Source organism: Etheostoma cragini, chromosome 16 (assembly GCF_013103735.1).
Source record: "Etheostoma cragini isolate CJK2018 chromosome 16, CSU_Ecrag_1.0, whole genome shotgun sequence".
NCBI classification, from domain to species: domain Eukaryota; kingdom Metazoa; phylum Chordata; class Actinopteri; order Perciformes; family Percidae; genus Etheostoma; species Etheostoma cragini.
This window is the reverse complement of record NC_048422.1, coordinates 15457310-15474483: the sequence shown is the minus strand read 5'-3', so window position 1 is coordinate 15474483 and position 17174 is coordinate 15457310. Positions and strand designations below refer to the sequence as shown.

Sequence of the window (17174 nt, the reverse complement as noted above, 5' to 3'; positions counted from 1 at the left end):
ATCCAGAAATTATTCATATTAAAATGCATTTTTATTTGATAAGCACCTAAACCACAACATATTTCAAATATTTAAATGTCAAAGGACAGTTTGCAGTTTCATGTTTAGGTCGGTCAATTTCACAAAACTGAAAGTGCAAAATCCAATTTATATTTGATGTCACAATCAATCAGGGTTATATTTTGTAATACACAATGCAGGGACATCTGGCACATCTCTCTGAATTGGCCAATCAAGTAATATAAGGGGATAACATTCTAGAATTGTAAACTCCTGCCTGATAGTATAAATCTGTTTAGTATTTTGTTTGATGTTTGATGATTCAAATAGATTGATGATCCATTAATCAAACTAGACTTTACTAGATTGCATTTGATTGTCTCACTGGTACCTGAAGTGGCACACCCTCACCAACACTTGTATATATACACTCTGTGTGTGTGTGTGTGTGTGTGTGTGTGTGTGTGTGTTTGTGTGTGTGTGTGTGTGTGTGTATACAGTATGTACAGTGGAGCTCAAAAGTTTGGCCACCCCAAGTACAAATTTGTATTAATGTGCATAAAGAAGCCAAGAAAAGATGGAAACATCTCCAAAAGGCATCAAATGACAGATTAGACATTCATATAGGTCACAAAAAGTTTGTATTTCCATTATTTACACTTTCAAAATAACAGAAAACAAAAAAAATGGCGTCTGCAAAAGTTTGGGCACCCTGCAGATTGAATAGCATGCACCACCTCCTTTGGAAAGCTGAGACCTGACAGTGTCATGGATTGTTCTCTATCACTGGCTGGAAAGACCAGGTGATGTCAATCTCAAGGTTTTAAGTGGCCAGACTCATCTGACCTTGCCCCAACAATCAGCACCATGGCTTCTTCTAAGCAGTTGTCTAAAAAAACTGTAACTGAAAATAGTTGATGCTCACAAAGTAGGAGAAGGCTATAAGAGGATAGCAAAGGGTTTTCAGATGCCAATATTCTCTGTTAGGAAAGTAATTAAGAAATGGCAGTCATCAGGAACAGTGGAAGTTAAAGCAGGATCTAGAAGACCAAGAAAAATATCAGAACTGGTCGTAGGATTGTGAGAAAAGCAAGTCAAAACCCACGTTTGATTGCACAATCCATCCAGAAACACCTGGCAGACACTGGAGTTGTGGTACACCTTTCCACAATGAAGAGATACAAATATGGCCTTCATGGAAGAGTTATCATAATAAAACCTCTAAGTCCTCACCACAAAAAAAAAAAACAGCGTTTGAGGTTTGCAAATTAACATACAGACAAGCCTGATGCATTGTGGAAACAAGTTCTGTGAGCCGATGAGGTTAAAATATAACTTTTTGGCCGGAATGAGCAAAGGTACGTTTGGAGAAGAAAGGGCACAGAATTGAATGAAAAGAACCTCTGTCCAACTGTTAAGCATGGGGGTGGATCAATCATGCTTTGGGGTTTTATTGCAGAGTGTGGCACAGGGAACTTTTCACGAGTAAAATGAAAAATGGATTCAATAAAATTTCAGCAAGTTTTGGAGGCTAACTTGATGCCATCTGTGAAAAAGCTGAAGTTAAAAGAGAGGATGGCTTCTACAAATGGATAATGATCCTAAACACACCTCAAAATTCACTGTGGATTACATCAAGAGGCGTAAACTGAAGGTGTTGCCATGGCCTTCACAATCTCCTGACCTCAACATATTTGAAAATCTATGGATAGACCTTGAAAGAGCAGTGCGTGACAGACAGCCCGGAAATCTTAAAGAACTGTAAGACTGGGCGAAGATACCTCAAAACAAAAAATTGAAAGGCTCTTGGCTGGCTACAAGAAGCGTTTACTAGCTGTGATACTTGGCAAAGGGGTTGTACAAGGTATTAAATCTGTAGGGTGCCCAAACTTTTCAGACGCCATTTTTGTCCTTTCTGTTATTTTGAAAGTAAATGATGGAAATAAAATCCAACTTTTTGAGACATATTATACAAATGTCTAATCTGTCATCTGATGCCTTTTGGAGATTTTTTTTAATCTCTTCTTGGCTTCTTTATGCACATTAATACAAATTGTTACCTGGTGTGCCCAAACTTTTGAGCCCCACGGTATGTGTTTCTTTCCTTTTTCTTTTAAACATAGGGCTGTTTTGTTTTTAACATCCACTTTGTCAGAACTACAGAAAGTTTGTTATAGCTGGACTCCCAAAATATTCTTTTCAACTCCAAGAACTCCACAACACTAACAGCCTGTGTTGTCTCCTCCTTCATATTTTCTTCTTTTTTTTTTAATGCTCCATCACCCACACTTCTTCAACAGAGCGATATTTTGCAACCCATACTAACTGGAAAATCCAGGCTTATGGTCTTGCTTAATGGTCCTCAGTTTGTTTTTAAAATGCAGACTTGCAATGATCCAGAGTATGTTCCTTTAGTAACCATTACAAAAAAGTCTGGTGTTAAGCAGTCAAGGTTACAATAATTTCATATCTTCACAGTGCTCCCCTAAACCTGAGCTTTATACACAGATCACAGACATGTAGAACTAATTTTATTCTTCAGGAAAATATGTCTATGGATTTCTCTATATTAAATCAATTGTTACTACAATAGGTTATAATTTTCCTTTAGTTTGTTTTATCTTTTTTCCTCAAGCAGCCTTACTTGCCTACTAATTAACACTGTCACAGACCTTTTGGTTGCACTAGATTTGTATTCCTCATACAGTTAAAATAAAACAGTGACTGTTGTTTCTGCATCAGGATGATTGCTCTTTCTTCCTGCCATGTTGATAGTACTGCCTTTAAGCGATGTGCACATTCATGTAATGATTGCTGAGTGTGTGTGTGTGTGTGTGTGTGTGTGTGTGTGTGTGTGTGTGTGTGTGTAGGAAGCTTTATAAATAACTCAAGTACTACTCTGAGGTAGGAGTATTTTTAGTCTTAATCAAAATTTCACCGTGATTCATGGGAATGATTTTAAGATGCCTGATAAATACAGGACCTGCTGATCCACAGTTCAATTAAAAGTGCAACATCCCTATACCTGACATTTATTTGTATATGCAGTTTCAGGTTTCCCTCACTTAAAAAAGAGGAACTGTTGTCAGAAAAAGAAATCATTGTGATAGTCAGAACATTGTGTCCACACATGACATGATTGTGCCAGAAATATGTTGTTTCCTTATAGGTACCTGGTATTAGGATGTCACCTATGGGAAGGCGGCTACAGTGAGGAGACAAGACTGATGGGAGAGAGGGAGGGGGACAATGAGGGTAAATAAGATGGCTTTTAGCCAGCTAAGTCACACAGAGACAAAAGCTATCTTTAGTTTTAAGTTGCGTTTTAAGGGTGGATTGTTTTAAGACAGCTTTGTAAAAATCTAAAAGACACTTATCTAGTAAAACAACATTTCACGTCTGTTAAATGAGCCAGGTATGAAATAAACAGTTTGTGCTTATAAACTTGAGTGTGTTCACTAGATGAGCAAAGGTGTACTCACTGTTTGGTGTCTGGGGTAGACTATCTGCAATCATACTATCTGATTCTGTAGTGAAAAAAGAGGGGGAGACAGTTGGCCTTAGAACAATCTGTGAATAGCTTCCGACTGGCGCTAAAATTGCTCGAATTAATACAATAAAACAATTCCTAGCCAAAACAAGACATGCATTACTCATTTAGAGGAAGTGAATAATTTTAGGGCCATACTGTCAAGAGAGGAAAGACACAGCCGCCAGTCAGTTATTATTTTTAGGTTTTCCATAAAGACAATACATACGTAATATAAAAAGTGTCTTACCTCTGTGTGCCCTGACGTGTGTCTGAAAGCAGTTATAATATTTGTATTTCTTCCCACATACCCCGCATACATAGGAACCTGCATGAAAATTCAAAACAGTTTCAGAAAAACAAAGTGACAGCACCATCAGGAGTATATGACAGCCTATCAGGAACATTGTAGGAAAAGAAATGGAGCTGGGGGAGGGGGGTATTATTCCCAGATTAGAAATTCAGGAGACAGAAATTCTGAAAAAAGGTTGTTTGTTTTTTTCAAGGAACCACACTGCTTCAGGATTACCGCAGAAACCAACCAGTACAACTTACTGTGTATTATGCCTGCAGTTAATGACCCACCCAATCAAATAATATATTGCAATTTGGATTTAGCAATAATGAAATACATGATTTTATCCCCAAATCTCCAAATTATCATAAGCATTCTGGACTGTGACAATACATTGCTTAGTGTTTGTTTATATTTACATGTAAGCTATTATATCATTTATGTATTCTGCTACCATTATTACTTTAAGATATTTTCTGTACATTGGTGAATCTATTTACAGCCATCTGAAGGCAGCAGGTATCTGATCCATCTACATATATTGTTTTGTCATTGATTACATCCCACTTTGCAAGACAGTTACACAACGTACCTTATTTATTGATATTGGTTGATTTTAATATTGATCAATTGAAGATTCTTTTGTACATTAAAATAATGTTTCCAAAATCGTTTCAGTGGTTCATTAACTCGTTGGAATGAGACATAAGAATAATGGTAATGGCAAAAGTAATGGACAATTCCGCTCCCAACCTGTAGGGGGAACGAAGAGAAAAAGTGCCTTGGTGTCTACAATAAAGTTGCTGGTTGACAAGTAGTTAATGCTAATTTAATTCTTGGTGGGTAACACACGATAACGAGACCGTTCAACACGTTCAGTTATTTTTAGTATGATTGTTTTGACCACGGTTAACAACTAGGCTTACCCACAAATTCATCAGTAACTTTAACTGTATAGATAGACAACTAATCTAATGGTAATTTAGCTAGCTATCGCACCTCTGTCTTCTGCCTCAGTCTCCCAGGGCCGCAAGGCTTCAAACAGGAGGAGAGCTGACAACAGCCCCGGGGACACATCAACAGTCAGCACCCAGACAACTAGAAGCTATCCCGGCCAGCACTTGGTTATCTAACTCCGGTGCTAAGGACAAAAACGTCAGTTTACTGAACCGCCGGGAAACACCCAGTCCCCTGAGTCAGAATTCATAAAATTACACATCAGTTAGCGTTACATGTGCGCCCTCTTTCGCTTTTAGCCGTCTTTACAGTTAGCTAAATTTACCCGACAAAACAGGAGTTAGGACAAAAGGACTAATAGTGATTTAAAGATGTGATATGATTGAATCTGGACGGAAGGGTAACTCTGGGAGTTGGAAGGGGTGTGTCGCAATTCTGCGATTCTGTTTTATTTTGCAAATCAGTATTTGTTACACACAAATTTTAATGAAGTGTTTTGTCTACTGAGGTTTTTATTTTGTAGTCATTCCATGCTTAAGCCTTAAACATGCTTGTGAAAGACACCTCTCACAGTTATCTTCCATGTCAGAGGCTCAGTCATGTTTAAAGGTGGAGGATTGTCTTCTTAGAAGATGAAACATGCTGTGGTCAGATTTAATGGGATAAAGTAGATGAAAAGCCTGTATGTGTTTTAACGTAACATATTCCACATTAACATATTGCTGTAAATAAAAATGTGAACTCTGTTGCTGGTTAGATCAGTTAGTAGAGCAGGCACACAGAAGGTTTAATCCTTGATGCAGGTCCAGGGGGGGCGGGTTGAGTCCGTCACAGTTCGGACTCAACCCCACCCCCCTGATTCGATGATAGGCAAGACCTCCGATTATACTATGAAAATGCTTAGTCGGGATACCCCTAGATTGAAATATAAACGTCAGCAGCAAAGATTGGTATCAGGGACAATCAAGGCATGTTTTATATTTTTGGGAGTTATTTCTATTTCCTCCAATACTACAAAGGAAGGTACACTAAACATTAGAAACATTATAACTTCCAATAAAATGTTGGCGTATTAAAGGCCTATTAAAATGCAGTAATTCGAGCTAGATGTACCCAATAAACTGGCAACTGAAAAGTACATACAGTACATTTGTGTATTTGTTAAGGATTTTACCAAGGAATTTGCCCAGTGGGTGTTATAATAATAATGACCACCATCATGTGAGAGCTTAAATTTTGCAAATGAGATGCCAATCCCAAAAACTAAATACAACAAAATTGAGGTGAATGGAATGTCAATTTTGCTCACAGGGTCGAAAAATTATATTTTAAAAATGCAACCGTGACAACACACTGTCAGTAGTTTTCATAAGAGCCATCCTTCTGTAGAAAGTAGTTCCAGTAAAAACAGCTTACAGCGAAGTCGTCGGATTATCCTGAGTAACCAGGGCATCGTTTTGGAAAAGCTGCTGCTACTGGGTTTTTCTTTTAAAATGTCATTTTTAAATGCTGTGCCATTTGTTTGTGTTGTTTTGTCAGGCAGAAAGCAGGGTCAGGGTCAAGAGACACAAGACAAGATTGCAGTCAGGAAATGCACGTGTATATCCATATGTATATTCACACACCTATGCATGAGTCTGTGCTCTTCGTTGGAGGAGGAGTACCAAGGGCAAACATACCCTCGGTCTGAGCTCTACGGGATGCACCTCCACTGGCTCCTCCATCATTTCCACCAATGACAACACAGATCTCAGCAGGATTGGCATCACCCACTTTCCCGTTACTAGTTTCTGAGGTTCCAGGCTCTTTCTTTACTGTGACAGGTGGTGGAGTTGTGTTCTTAGTCTTTGGGACTAAGGTTGGTGAGGGACCATCTGTGGCCGCACTCCCACCATCCGACTTCTCCTTCCCAGGTATAGGTGGCTCTTGTGCACTCATGACTCCACCTCCACTGAGCCTGTGCTTCTGTACCAGGGAAATAAACAGAGAGACAGACAAATACTTTACTTAACTGTCCTGTAACAATATACAGCCTTGATTCAGGCATGACTTCTAGCCAGATTTATAGCATTGATGCACAATATTAGCACCGCAAGATTGAACAGATGTGTTGTTGTACTGTAGAAAGCAGCTTTGACTTGAACCTATCGAGGTAGGTAAGAGCAAGCTGCACATAACAAGCAGTAGCTTGCGTCCGACAACTATTGAGTGTAAATAAAACGGTCAGTCAGACGTGTGAGCTCAAAATGCACAGGAGCCACTACCTGCACTAACTGTGACAGAAAAAGGACAGACTTTTCTTGTTAGAACAGAGTGGCTTAACTTTTCATAAGTGCCCTTTAATGGCATGCATTTTACCTTTGTGGCACCCAAATGCTCTAATTTCAAAAATATCCAAATTACACAACTGGACACTTCAGCACAAGGCTATAAAAGGCTTTTCAAGAGAATGTGCTCAAAATTCAACCATGCAAAACAGAGTTATGCCAGGATGACTGATATTATGGAAACAGGGAAAATTGGTCTTCTAATAATAGTGCACCAACACAGTAACAGCAAGCCTTTTCATAGCCAAATACAGCTTTCTTTGGATATGACACACAACCAAGAAATATTTGCAAACACGCCCATGAATTGGATAATGTTGACACAAAACATTTAAGCTAAGGATTTGAGTTCAAATTGCTTATCTTAATCAGTAGAAAGTAATGTCAGTTGAATCATTCAGTATGCGCAACCCTTACAGTAGCAGGCCTAAAGGTTGTGTACCTTCTACAACTTTTATAAAGTTAAACATGAATTATATTGTGTATAGAATTGTAAATTCTTTGAGTCATAGATTCATTTTCTAAGCCTAAATGCCCTGGCAAAAAATCCATTTAACGGCAAACATTGCCATTTATGTTTTTAATTCAAGTATTTCCATTTTAGCATTTTTCAGTTTTATTCAAGAGACTTTCCTGTTAAATTTTTCAATACCATTTTTAATACTCAGTATTTCTATTGTTTGTTTTCTGTAGGTGTACTTCCTATTTTATACCTAATATGGCATTTCCATTTGAGTTTTTTTTCAATTTCCCTTTCCTTTAGTCTTGTCACAGTGTCTGATTTCACCAGTGGCATAAGGTGTACAGCCACTGTGTAATTTTATCTACACTGTTCATGGACTGAAAGTGTGAACAGAAATGAGCCAACAAGCTGTGTTTATATTCACAGGTTATCCTTGGGACCTTGTTATGCAATTTTAACAGTGCTGAAGAAAAAAACAATACCATTGTTGAAAAGAGAAAATGTCTCCTGTCGAGTATACTTTACTACAGACATGAACCAAACATCTGCTCAATAACTCCAACTATTCATAAACAAGTTTCCGGTTGATACAGTTTTAACCAGAGGCTCATGACTATGATTTTAAACCACAGATCTTTAAACTTCCATAAGTAATACATGACCGCATTGTAGTTGACGTGTAAAGTTAAGCTTCTCTGTGTCAAAGGCTTTGTATAGTCTAGCCTTTTGGAGTCACTTTTAAAAGTTGGGAATACCAATTTCTTAGTGTTTTCAGACAGAAATATTGTTAATTTACAGATTAAGATTTGAACACATGACAGTTCTATATAAATACAACACACTGTAAAAAGATTATAACAGTGGTTCCGAACCATTTGGCCTTGGACACCTTACAAAGAAAAAACTGTCAGGTTGGGCTCCTTTGTCACTTTTAAGGGACATTATCCCTCTAAACTTTTCACATGCTTTCATTTAACTAACTATCTGAAGTTCCAAGAGGTGAAATTGGCCATTATTTATGTAAAAAGAAAGATTGATTTGTTGTTTTAAATCATCTCACAGCTCAGATTTATTGTGAGGGGGACAGTAAGAACGGCCAGAGCCCTAGGATGCAAACCTCTGGATTACACTATGTTATTGTATATTAAGTATTTAAAATTAGCTACATATAAACTAGCTACTACAGTACAATGCTGCTTACACATTGATGGGACAGTCACAGGGGCCATTTGTCTACAGAACAAGCACTTTTACTTCTGATATTTGTATTTTGACTAATAACATGTATGTACTTTTACTTAATACTTTAGTGTGTGACTTTTCTTCATAAACACTATTTGCACCATTTGATCATAACATGCTAACAAAGGTCCTCCATGCTCATCAAGCACTAGGGGTTGGAATCTCTTGTCACCTCACAATTCAACTCCAATTCAGAGGCAATGATTAGATTCTAAAATCGATTATCAATGCAACAATTTTTTTATGTACATTTCCAATGCGTGATTTTAAAAAACAAAAAAGCATATAAGTCTGAGTTTGTTAGATTTCGACATACATACATACACACACACACACACACACATATATACATATATATATATATATATATATATACACACACATATATATATACACACACACATATATATATATATATATATATATATATATATATATATATATATATATATATATATATATATATATATATATATATATATATATATATATATATATACACACACACACACACACACATATATATACACACACACATATATATATATATATTTTGTATACACAATATATATTTGTGCACCCCAGGTAAAAATTTGTATTAATGTGCATGAAGAAGCCAAGAAAAGATGGAAAAATCTCCAAAAGGCATCAAATGACAGATTAGACATTTGTATGTCACAAAAGTTAGATTTTATTTCCATCATTTACACTTTCAAAATAACAGAAAACAAAAAATTGGATGGATCATTATCCATTTGTAGAAGCCATCCTCTCTTTAACCTCAGCTTTTTCACAGATGGTATCAAGTTAGCTGAAATTTTATTTAATCCATTATTCCTTCTACTCGTGAAATGTTCCCTGTGCCACTGGCTGCAATTCAACCTCAAAGCATGATTGATCCCCCCCATGGTTGGACAGAGGTTCTTTTCATTAAATTCTGTGTCCTTTCTTCTCCAAACGTACCTTCGCCCATTCGGGCCAAAAAGTTCTATTTTAACCTCATTGTCTTCTTATGAATCTTCCACGATTTGTACGAGTATCTCTTCATAGTGGAATGGTGTACCACAAATCTAGTGTCTGCCAAGTGTTTCTGGATGGATTTTGCAGTCAAACGTGGGTTTTGACTTGCTTTTCTCACAATCCTGCGAGCCGGTATGTCTGATATTTTTCTTGGTCTTCTAGATCTTGCCTGCACTTCCACTGTTCCTAATTACTGCCATTTCCCAATTACATTCCGAACAGAGGATATTGGCATCTGAAAACTCCCTGCTATCTACTTATAGTCTTCTCCTGCTTTGTGAGCGTCAACTATTTCCAATTTCAGTTTTCTAGACAACTGCTTAGAAGAAGCCATGGTGCTGATTGTTGGGGCAAGGTCAGATGAGTCTGGCCATTTAAAACCTTAAGATTGGCAGCAACTGGTCTTTCCAGATTTTGATTGAGAACAATCCATGACACTGTCAGGTCTCAGCTTTCCAAAGGAGGCTGTGCATGCTTTAAACCCTTCACGATGCCCAAACTTTTGCAGAAGCCATTTTTTTGTTTTCTGTTATTTTGAAAGTGTAAATGATGAAAATAAAATCTGTCATTTGATGCTGAGATTTTTTCAATCTTTTCTTAGCTTCTTTATGCACATTGATACAAATTTTTACCTGGGGTGCCCAAATTTTTGAGCCCCACTGTACATTCAAAAAAAGACCCTAAATTGCATTTTGGCGAGCGTTACGCTTTAACTATTTATTATACAATATATGCTTGGTTATAAACAGAGCTGAAAGGATCTAACCCACCCATTCTTAAGTTCTGTGTATTATATCTGGAAAAAGCTACACAGATATACAAAAGTATATGTGGCACAGTCCCCATGGACAGCAATTTGGGATAACCCATCTATTAGAATAGGAGGATGACAAATTAGATGGCACGGTTTACATGGGGATACGATTAATAAAGTAGCTGATCTCTATAATGAAAAAAGGGTTTAAAGCAGAGCTATTCAATTGGCAGCCCGCGGGCCACATGCGGCCCGGAAGCGACCGCCGAGTGGCCCAGCCCGTGGTCTTCCAAACTAGCAACACGTAAACAAGGCAGAGCGTGCTGTGCAGGATGAAACGCTTTTAGGAGCCCTGAAGAAAGCTGAGACTATGTCTCTAGCAGTAGATGAGCCCACAGACAAAACTGATACTGCTCAATTGTGCATATATGTCCACTATTTTGACGGCAAATGCTTCCGAGAGGAGCTACTCGGCCTACTGCCGTTAGAAGGACACACAACTGGCAATATAGTCTTTTGAAGAGTTTCCACTTTTTTTAAAGACAGTGGTCTGGATATGAAGCGTGTGTGCATGCTTGTGACAGATGGTCCTCCATCCATGACAAAGAAAGTGAGTGGTTTAGTAGCATGTTTGTCCGCTGTTGCACCTCAGTAGATCTCCTTACACTGTATTGTGCATCAGGCGGTGTTATGCGCAAAACTCAGCGGAGTGCTCAAAACGACAATGGACAGCGTGATGGCTACAATTAATTTTATTCTCTCCACATCAAGCCTCCAACACTGCTTATTCTGCATGCTGCTGTCAGAAATATCTGCTGAAATGACTGGCCCAGCTAACCTTCTTGGTTTGAAAATCTGGCCCAACCGAATTTGTAATTGAATAGCCCTGGTTTAAAGCATATGCAGAAATAAACTCAGAAATCTGTCCTAAAATACCTTGGTGGATCTAGCTCCAACTGAGAAGTGATAATAGTACGTTTAGGAATCCCACAAAAGAACTGCCCAAAACATCCTGTTGGGATAAATGTTTTACTTGTTATGTGTCGTGATTTTATGTTACCAACAAAGAATTAGCTAACAACCTAGCATTAGCTACTTGCTTGTCGGCAACAGAGCACTTTTACCTCTTCGGACCACCTATAGGTTGGAAGCGGAATTGTCCATTACTGTTACCATTATAATTATTCTTCTGTCTCATTCCAACAAGTTAATGAACCGTTGAAACGATTTTGGAAACATTATTTTAATGTAAAAAATAATCTTTGGTGTTGGATCGATCGATATTGAAAATAATATCAATAAATAAGGCTTCTGTTGTATTACTGCAAAGTGGGACGCAATCAATGACAAAATGATGCCATTCGGCAGAAAAAGTTGTATTACGTTTACTGAGTATAACGCAAAAGAATTGAGGTTTGTATCGAATCGTGGGTCACAAATCGTGATACAAACCAAACGTTGGGTTTGGTGTATGGTTACTGCCCTATTAATCAACATCACAAAGTGGATGTCGGTAGCCTTTGCTGTTGCCAAAAAGCTGATTTTCTGAAAATTTCGAGAAAGCAGTGCTCCACAGATTCAAGACTGGATAGATTCACTGTTGAAAATAGCTAAACCTGAAAGAGTAATCTTTATGAATGTATACACTCTAGAGGAGTATAACTGAATATGGTCACCTTTCTTAGCAGCCATGTCCTAAAGACAACAGACGATACAGAAATGAAAGTGTTGTATCTCAATGATATATGTAGTGTAATTAATCCGCATCTCAAATTACTACAGGATAGTAACAAGCGTAGGACTAAACCAACCCCCTATTTGTTTTTGTCTTGGGATTTTGTTTTTGCTCTCTTTAATTTGTCATTTTATTTATTTTTGTAAGCGTATACCTGTGTGTATATGTATGCATATATGTGTACATGTCTGCGTATGTATGTAAATATTATAATAATGTACTTTATGTATGTAGGGTTGCGGAATAAGGAGGTTAGACATACAGTACAAGGAAAACATCTCTAGGACATACCTCTTCAGAATTCAGCGCTTAGATGAGGTACTTAAAATAATTGGCCTATATTTGGGCAGTACTGTATCTGCCTCTGCACAATAATGAAGTAAATCAACCACTGTGCTTGGTTAAAGCAAAAGTCTTGTCCTTCTAACTTAAGAGATTTTCTTGCTTTGAATTGTACCTTTCAATGCCAAAACAAATCCCTGTGCTCTGCATGTTAAGTAGACTGGAATAGAGATTCCAAATATAAAATACAAATTTGTTTAAGGCTCATGAAAATGTTTCCACTCTGGAGGGATTAAAAAAAGGAATCAGCTAAAATGGGGGATGGTGGGGGTCACTTCAATCACTGCTTGTTTTTATTATCCAAAGCCGAGTCAGTGACTAGGAGAAAGGGTTGGAAAAACCTGTTTCACACTAAATGCTTTGCTTTCCTTGCTTCTTTAATCAAATAAAAAATTTTTCTGTCCTCTGTAATAAATGTCTTCCAAGATGGTGTATGACCAATGATTTCAAAAAGCAATAATGCAGAGAAATGGATAACCCCCCATCCCCCTTACGCAAGCACACAAGGGATGCTCTGGAAAAAGAAACTGTCGTCTAGTAAAATTCCATCAGCATACACTCAAAAAACCCATAAAAACCTTTTCAATCTATATGTTAATGCCACGAATTAAAATTTAATAACAAGAGATATTGAAAAGCAGACTTGAATTATACAAAAATAAATCCTAAAAGATCAGGCTCCTAAAATTAGAAATTCAGGGCGGCATCCGGTCTGCTGCTAAACCCTTGTAGGCTGGCAGATTAAATTTTTGATGAAAATCAAAATTGCACTGCACACTGATGCAGGCACAGCTAACCTGGCACTATTGTGATTTATAGATTCATTAAACCTGAGGGAGTTTCACCCCTCCCCTTTTCACTCAAAGAAATGAGATTTGCTTTGCTGGAAATTTGTATTTTCAGAAAAGACTCTCCTCTACCTTCGGAAAATGGTCAAGGGGAAAAAAGAAGCTTCTGTGTACATAACCACAGCACGTAAACAGGCCTAATTTTCAATGCTGCAGCAATTGAACGTCCTTATGCATTATTCATGAAACCAATAAGGTTCATTTTTACAAAGGAAAAGGCAGGAAAAATATGTGCAGAATGCACAGAATTTTTTTTTATGCAGCAGCAGCCCCAACCCCCTGAAAAGCCATTCCCTAGAGACTAATTTAAGTGAAGCCATTTTCAGATATTTTCAACATGCCACTAAGAACATAACTGAACCAAAGATGTTTGCTATGTTTAAAACGGATGCATGTTTGTTCAGACATATCTAAGCACAAATCAGGAATCTGTAATTGTACATTAACAAAAGAGAACTGGCATGACATCAAAGGCAGAAACTGTTTCAGTAACACCGCTTACCCTTTAAATGGAAAACAACACCGCTGTACTAAGTTAATGACAACTAGATCAGCAACTACGTTTCAAACACTGAAGCCCACCGGCTGTGATATGATCTCTCACCATCTAGTGTTTATCAGTGCCTAGAAGGACAAGTTTCACCTCTTCATCCAAACTATTTGCTCTAACTATTCTCAGTGAATCAAAGCTTTTGTTCTTGTAAGTACAGACAGACCAGCATTCTTGTTACCTTACTTAAAATAAGAACTCTCCCAGAATGCAGTTCCCATTGACCACATCTGGGTTTAAGGTGTTTTTCATTGCAGCATTATTCCTCCGAGCTGTAAAACTTATTATCAGTCCTTCAGGTATTCTGCTTATAAACATTCCCATCACTCATAGGATCCAACCCTATGCCCATGCCACTGGTTGACTCTCTTCACTTCTGTACTTTAACTGAAACTCCTTCATTTTGATTGGACTTCCCAAGAAAAGGTCAGAATTTACACCCAGATTTTGCATACCAACCATACAATTTCCACCAGCGCTTTTAAAATTATACAGATTTGAAGGTCAGCATTAAAATTACCCACAGCAAAATGGCCTCCACAGTTTCCCGCACATTAAAATAAAAGTCAACCATGCAAGATGGGGAACTGTTTGGCGTCTGCAGGATTAATATAAACAGTAGAACCACTGGTTGAGATTGTTTTTCCTGCCCTCAAATTATGCTGACATGGTCTTTCTTTTCTGATGCTTTTCAGTTGACTTTGGATAGTTATTTTCCACTTCCACATCTCCAATCTCTAGAAATAAGTCAAAATTGTTCCATGTTTACAGAGCAGTTAATTATAGACGGATACCAACCATAGCACAAAAATACACATTCATGCATACACCAGCCAGAAAAAAAAACTGGAAAATCACAGTTAATGTGTATGATAGACTGAAAAGATTCAGCGTGGATTTGGCAGACTTTCTTTCTGTTATCTCAAAATCCAAATGTTGACTGAATGCTTAACCTTACTCGAAATACTTTAACTCCAGGAAGTTATTATGACTAAAATCATTAACCTGCCCCCATGCTTTGAATTAAATATTTAAAAAGGTCATTTCACACAGAATGAATATTAATAACAGTCTATGATTTCACATCAATTAGCATAAATAGCAAAAGATGCTTTTAATTTTAATTTGCGGCAATCCTTTACAAATGACATTTATTAATTACAAGCAGCATTCTGACATGTGTTCCCATCCGCACAAAATAACATCCAATCGAAAAACAAGTCTCAAAAAGTAGTCTCATTCCAATTTTTTTAGTTCTCAAAATGACTGCCTACAGGTGGCGCCAATCACACGGATTTAAAATCAACCGTCTTCCTAAAAATAAAATTCGAAATGTATTTTGACAAGACGGCACTTTGGTCTTTTTTTTCTTGTCGGTCTTTAATGAATACCAAGTCGTCAAATACATGTAAAAGTAGCGTTAGTGTTGTGTGATTTCGGAGGAGAAAGTCCGAAGCTCTGCTCAAATTTGCAGGAAAATTCACAAAACATGGCTGCAGGAGGTTTTTGTGTTTCAGATTGTTCCTCCCCTCATCGTCCTTCATGTTGCCACTATCGCCTGGTCCCCTTGCTTCATCGGGATATGCACAGCGTTAACACCTATGTGGTGTATTTGTGAAAATACTAGTTGCATAGACGACTAGTTAGCGGTTACACGGAAACTTAATCACGAAAATGCAGTCAAAAAAACATCAACAGATTAGGACTATTTCGGATGGCTTGAAAGACTGCACCTGGTTCAGCTGGTTCAAAAGACTGCAAGGTATCGTTTATTAAGTAGATGGGACTGAAACTTAACATTCGCTAGTGAAATTTCTCAAATTTAGGATTTCTAAATCAGAAAAAAAGAAAACACAGCGGTCTAGCTGACATACCTCCAAAAATGATGCAGCTCATGCGAAACAGGCTCCCGCTCCAGAATTCTTCCCTCCCCGGCCAGAGATGACTGCACAACTGCTTCCTCAAAAAAATTGTGAATTAGTTATGAGAAATTCCAAATGTTACAAATTTCCACTAGAGCGTTTTTTTCCCTCCGCGATACGCTACGTTACATTTTAGAAAAGAGTAATGGCGTAACGTTAATGAATCATGAATTTGCCGAGGTTTACTTCAGTCCGTGCAAGATGTGTTCCAGCCTCGCACAGCGGGTTTGTTTTGCGGTTCCTCCTGTGGAAATTTCGTCCGCCATATACAAGGGCAGATTCCGAAATTGAAGCGCCGGCCCGTATATCCTATATGAAAAAAAAGAAAGAAAAAGGAAAAAAGTCTGGAAAGAAGACAGAAAAAATGGTTGGCCGACTATGAAGTTACACAGGGAAAAAAAGAGACTGGAAAAAACGCAGAGCATAAAAATCTCATGTGAACTGAGAATAATAATAGCAGGCTCTTACTTACTGCAGAGACACCATGGAATACTGAGACAGGTGGCTATTTTGATCAGATAGCTTCCGATTAAGTCGACGATTAAGCATATTTAGCTGATGGACAACTTATATGTTAAACTACCGTAACCTCTTGTCACATACTGTCATAGTTGTTTTCGAAATGTTGTCCTTGTTGCTTTGAGATAAATGTAATTAATTTAATAAATGTATTAAATAAATGAAAAGTACAATAGCAACCCTACGTTAACCATTTGTTCCGAAATTGTTTACGTTGCTCAGGTTTGCAATTAAACCAAAATTAAAACTCTTAACACCAGACTTCAGTCAAAAAGAGTGACAAATCTACTCATGTTAGTGCCGTAATTCTGCATAAGTCTTCACGAGTTTGTTTTAATACTTGTCAAGGGCAAGGTTTTGGTTGGCCAACATATTTTCATTTCAAAACCTTACTCTGAGAATTAGCATTTTTTTCTTGTTTTGAAATAGTTTAGTTTTTGTTTCTAGAGAAAGTTTTTTTTGGCCAGGATGTTTATAGAAACAGCTTAGGCTTGTAAACAAATAATATTTAGCATTTCTAAGAAATTAATTGTGCAGGTATAGGCCGTAAATGTGGGTTGAATTCTTTAGACTAGACAATAATATTAACATGCAAACTAATAATAATAACATCAACAACAACTATAATAATGATGATGACGACGACAAAATAAATAGTACATGATGTACAA

The 17174-nt window shown here is 37.5% G+C and overlaps 1 protein-coding gene across 11 annotated transcripts in view; it reads right to left on the bottom strand.

Annotated features, from left to right (window-relative positions):
• The window catches only part of znf618 (zinc finger protein 618), a 39084-nt gene extending 22892 nt beyond the window's left edge, over window positions 1-16192 (bottom strand). For 7 of the 11 annotated variants that reach the window (XR_004659817.1, XM_034895638.1, XM_034895644.1 and 4 more), the window contains exons 1-5: window positions 15937-16186; window positions 6407-6746; window positions 3780-3857; window positions 3483-3527; window positions 3174-3224 (exon numbers count right to left, since the gene is read on the bottom strand). Coding sequence is in view for 10 of the 11 variants with exons in the window: in XM_034895638.1 (XP_034751529.1) it covers window positions 3174-3224; window positions 3483-3527; window positions 3780-3857; window positions 6407-6719 (487 nt within the window). In the remaining variant the exon portion in view is untranslated. Of the gene's footprint in view, window positions 1-3173; window positions 3225-3482; window positions 3528-3779; window positions 3858-6406; window positions 6747-15936 lie in introns of all 11 variants that reach the window. The other 4 variants (XM_034895640.1, XM_034895643.1, XM_034895642.1 and 1 more) reach the window with 4 other exon arrangements.
• Between the last annotated feature and the right edge of the window lie 982 nt (window positions 16193-17174).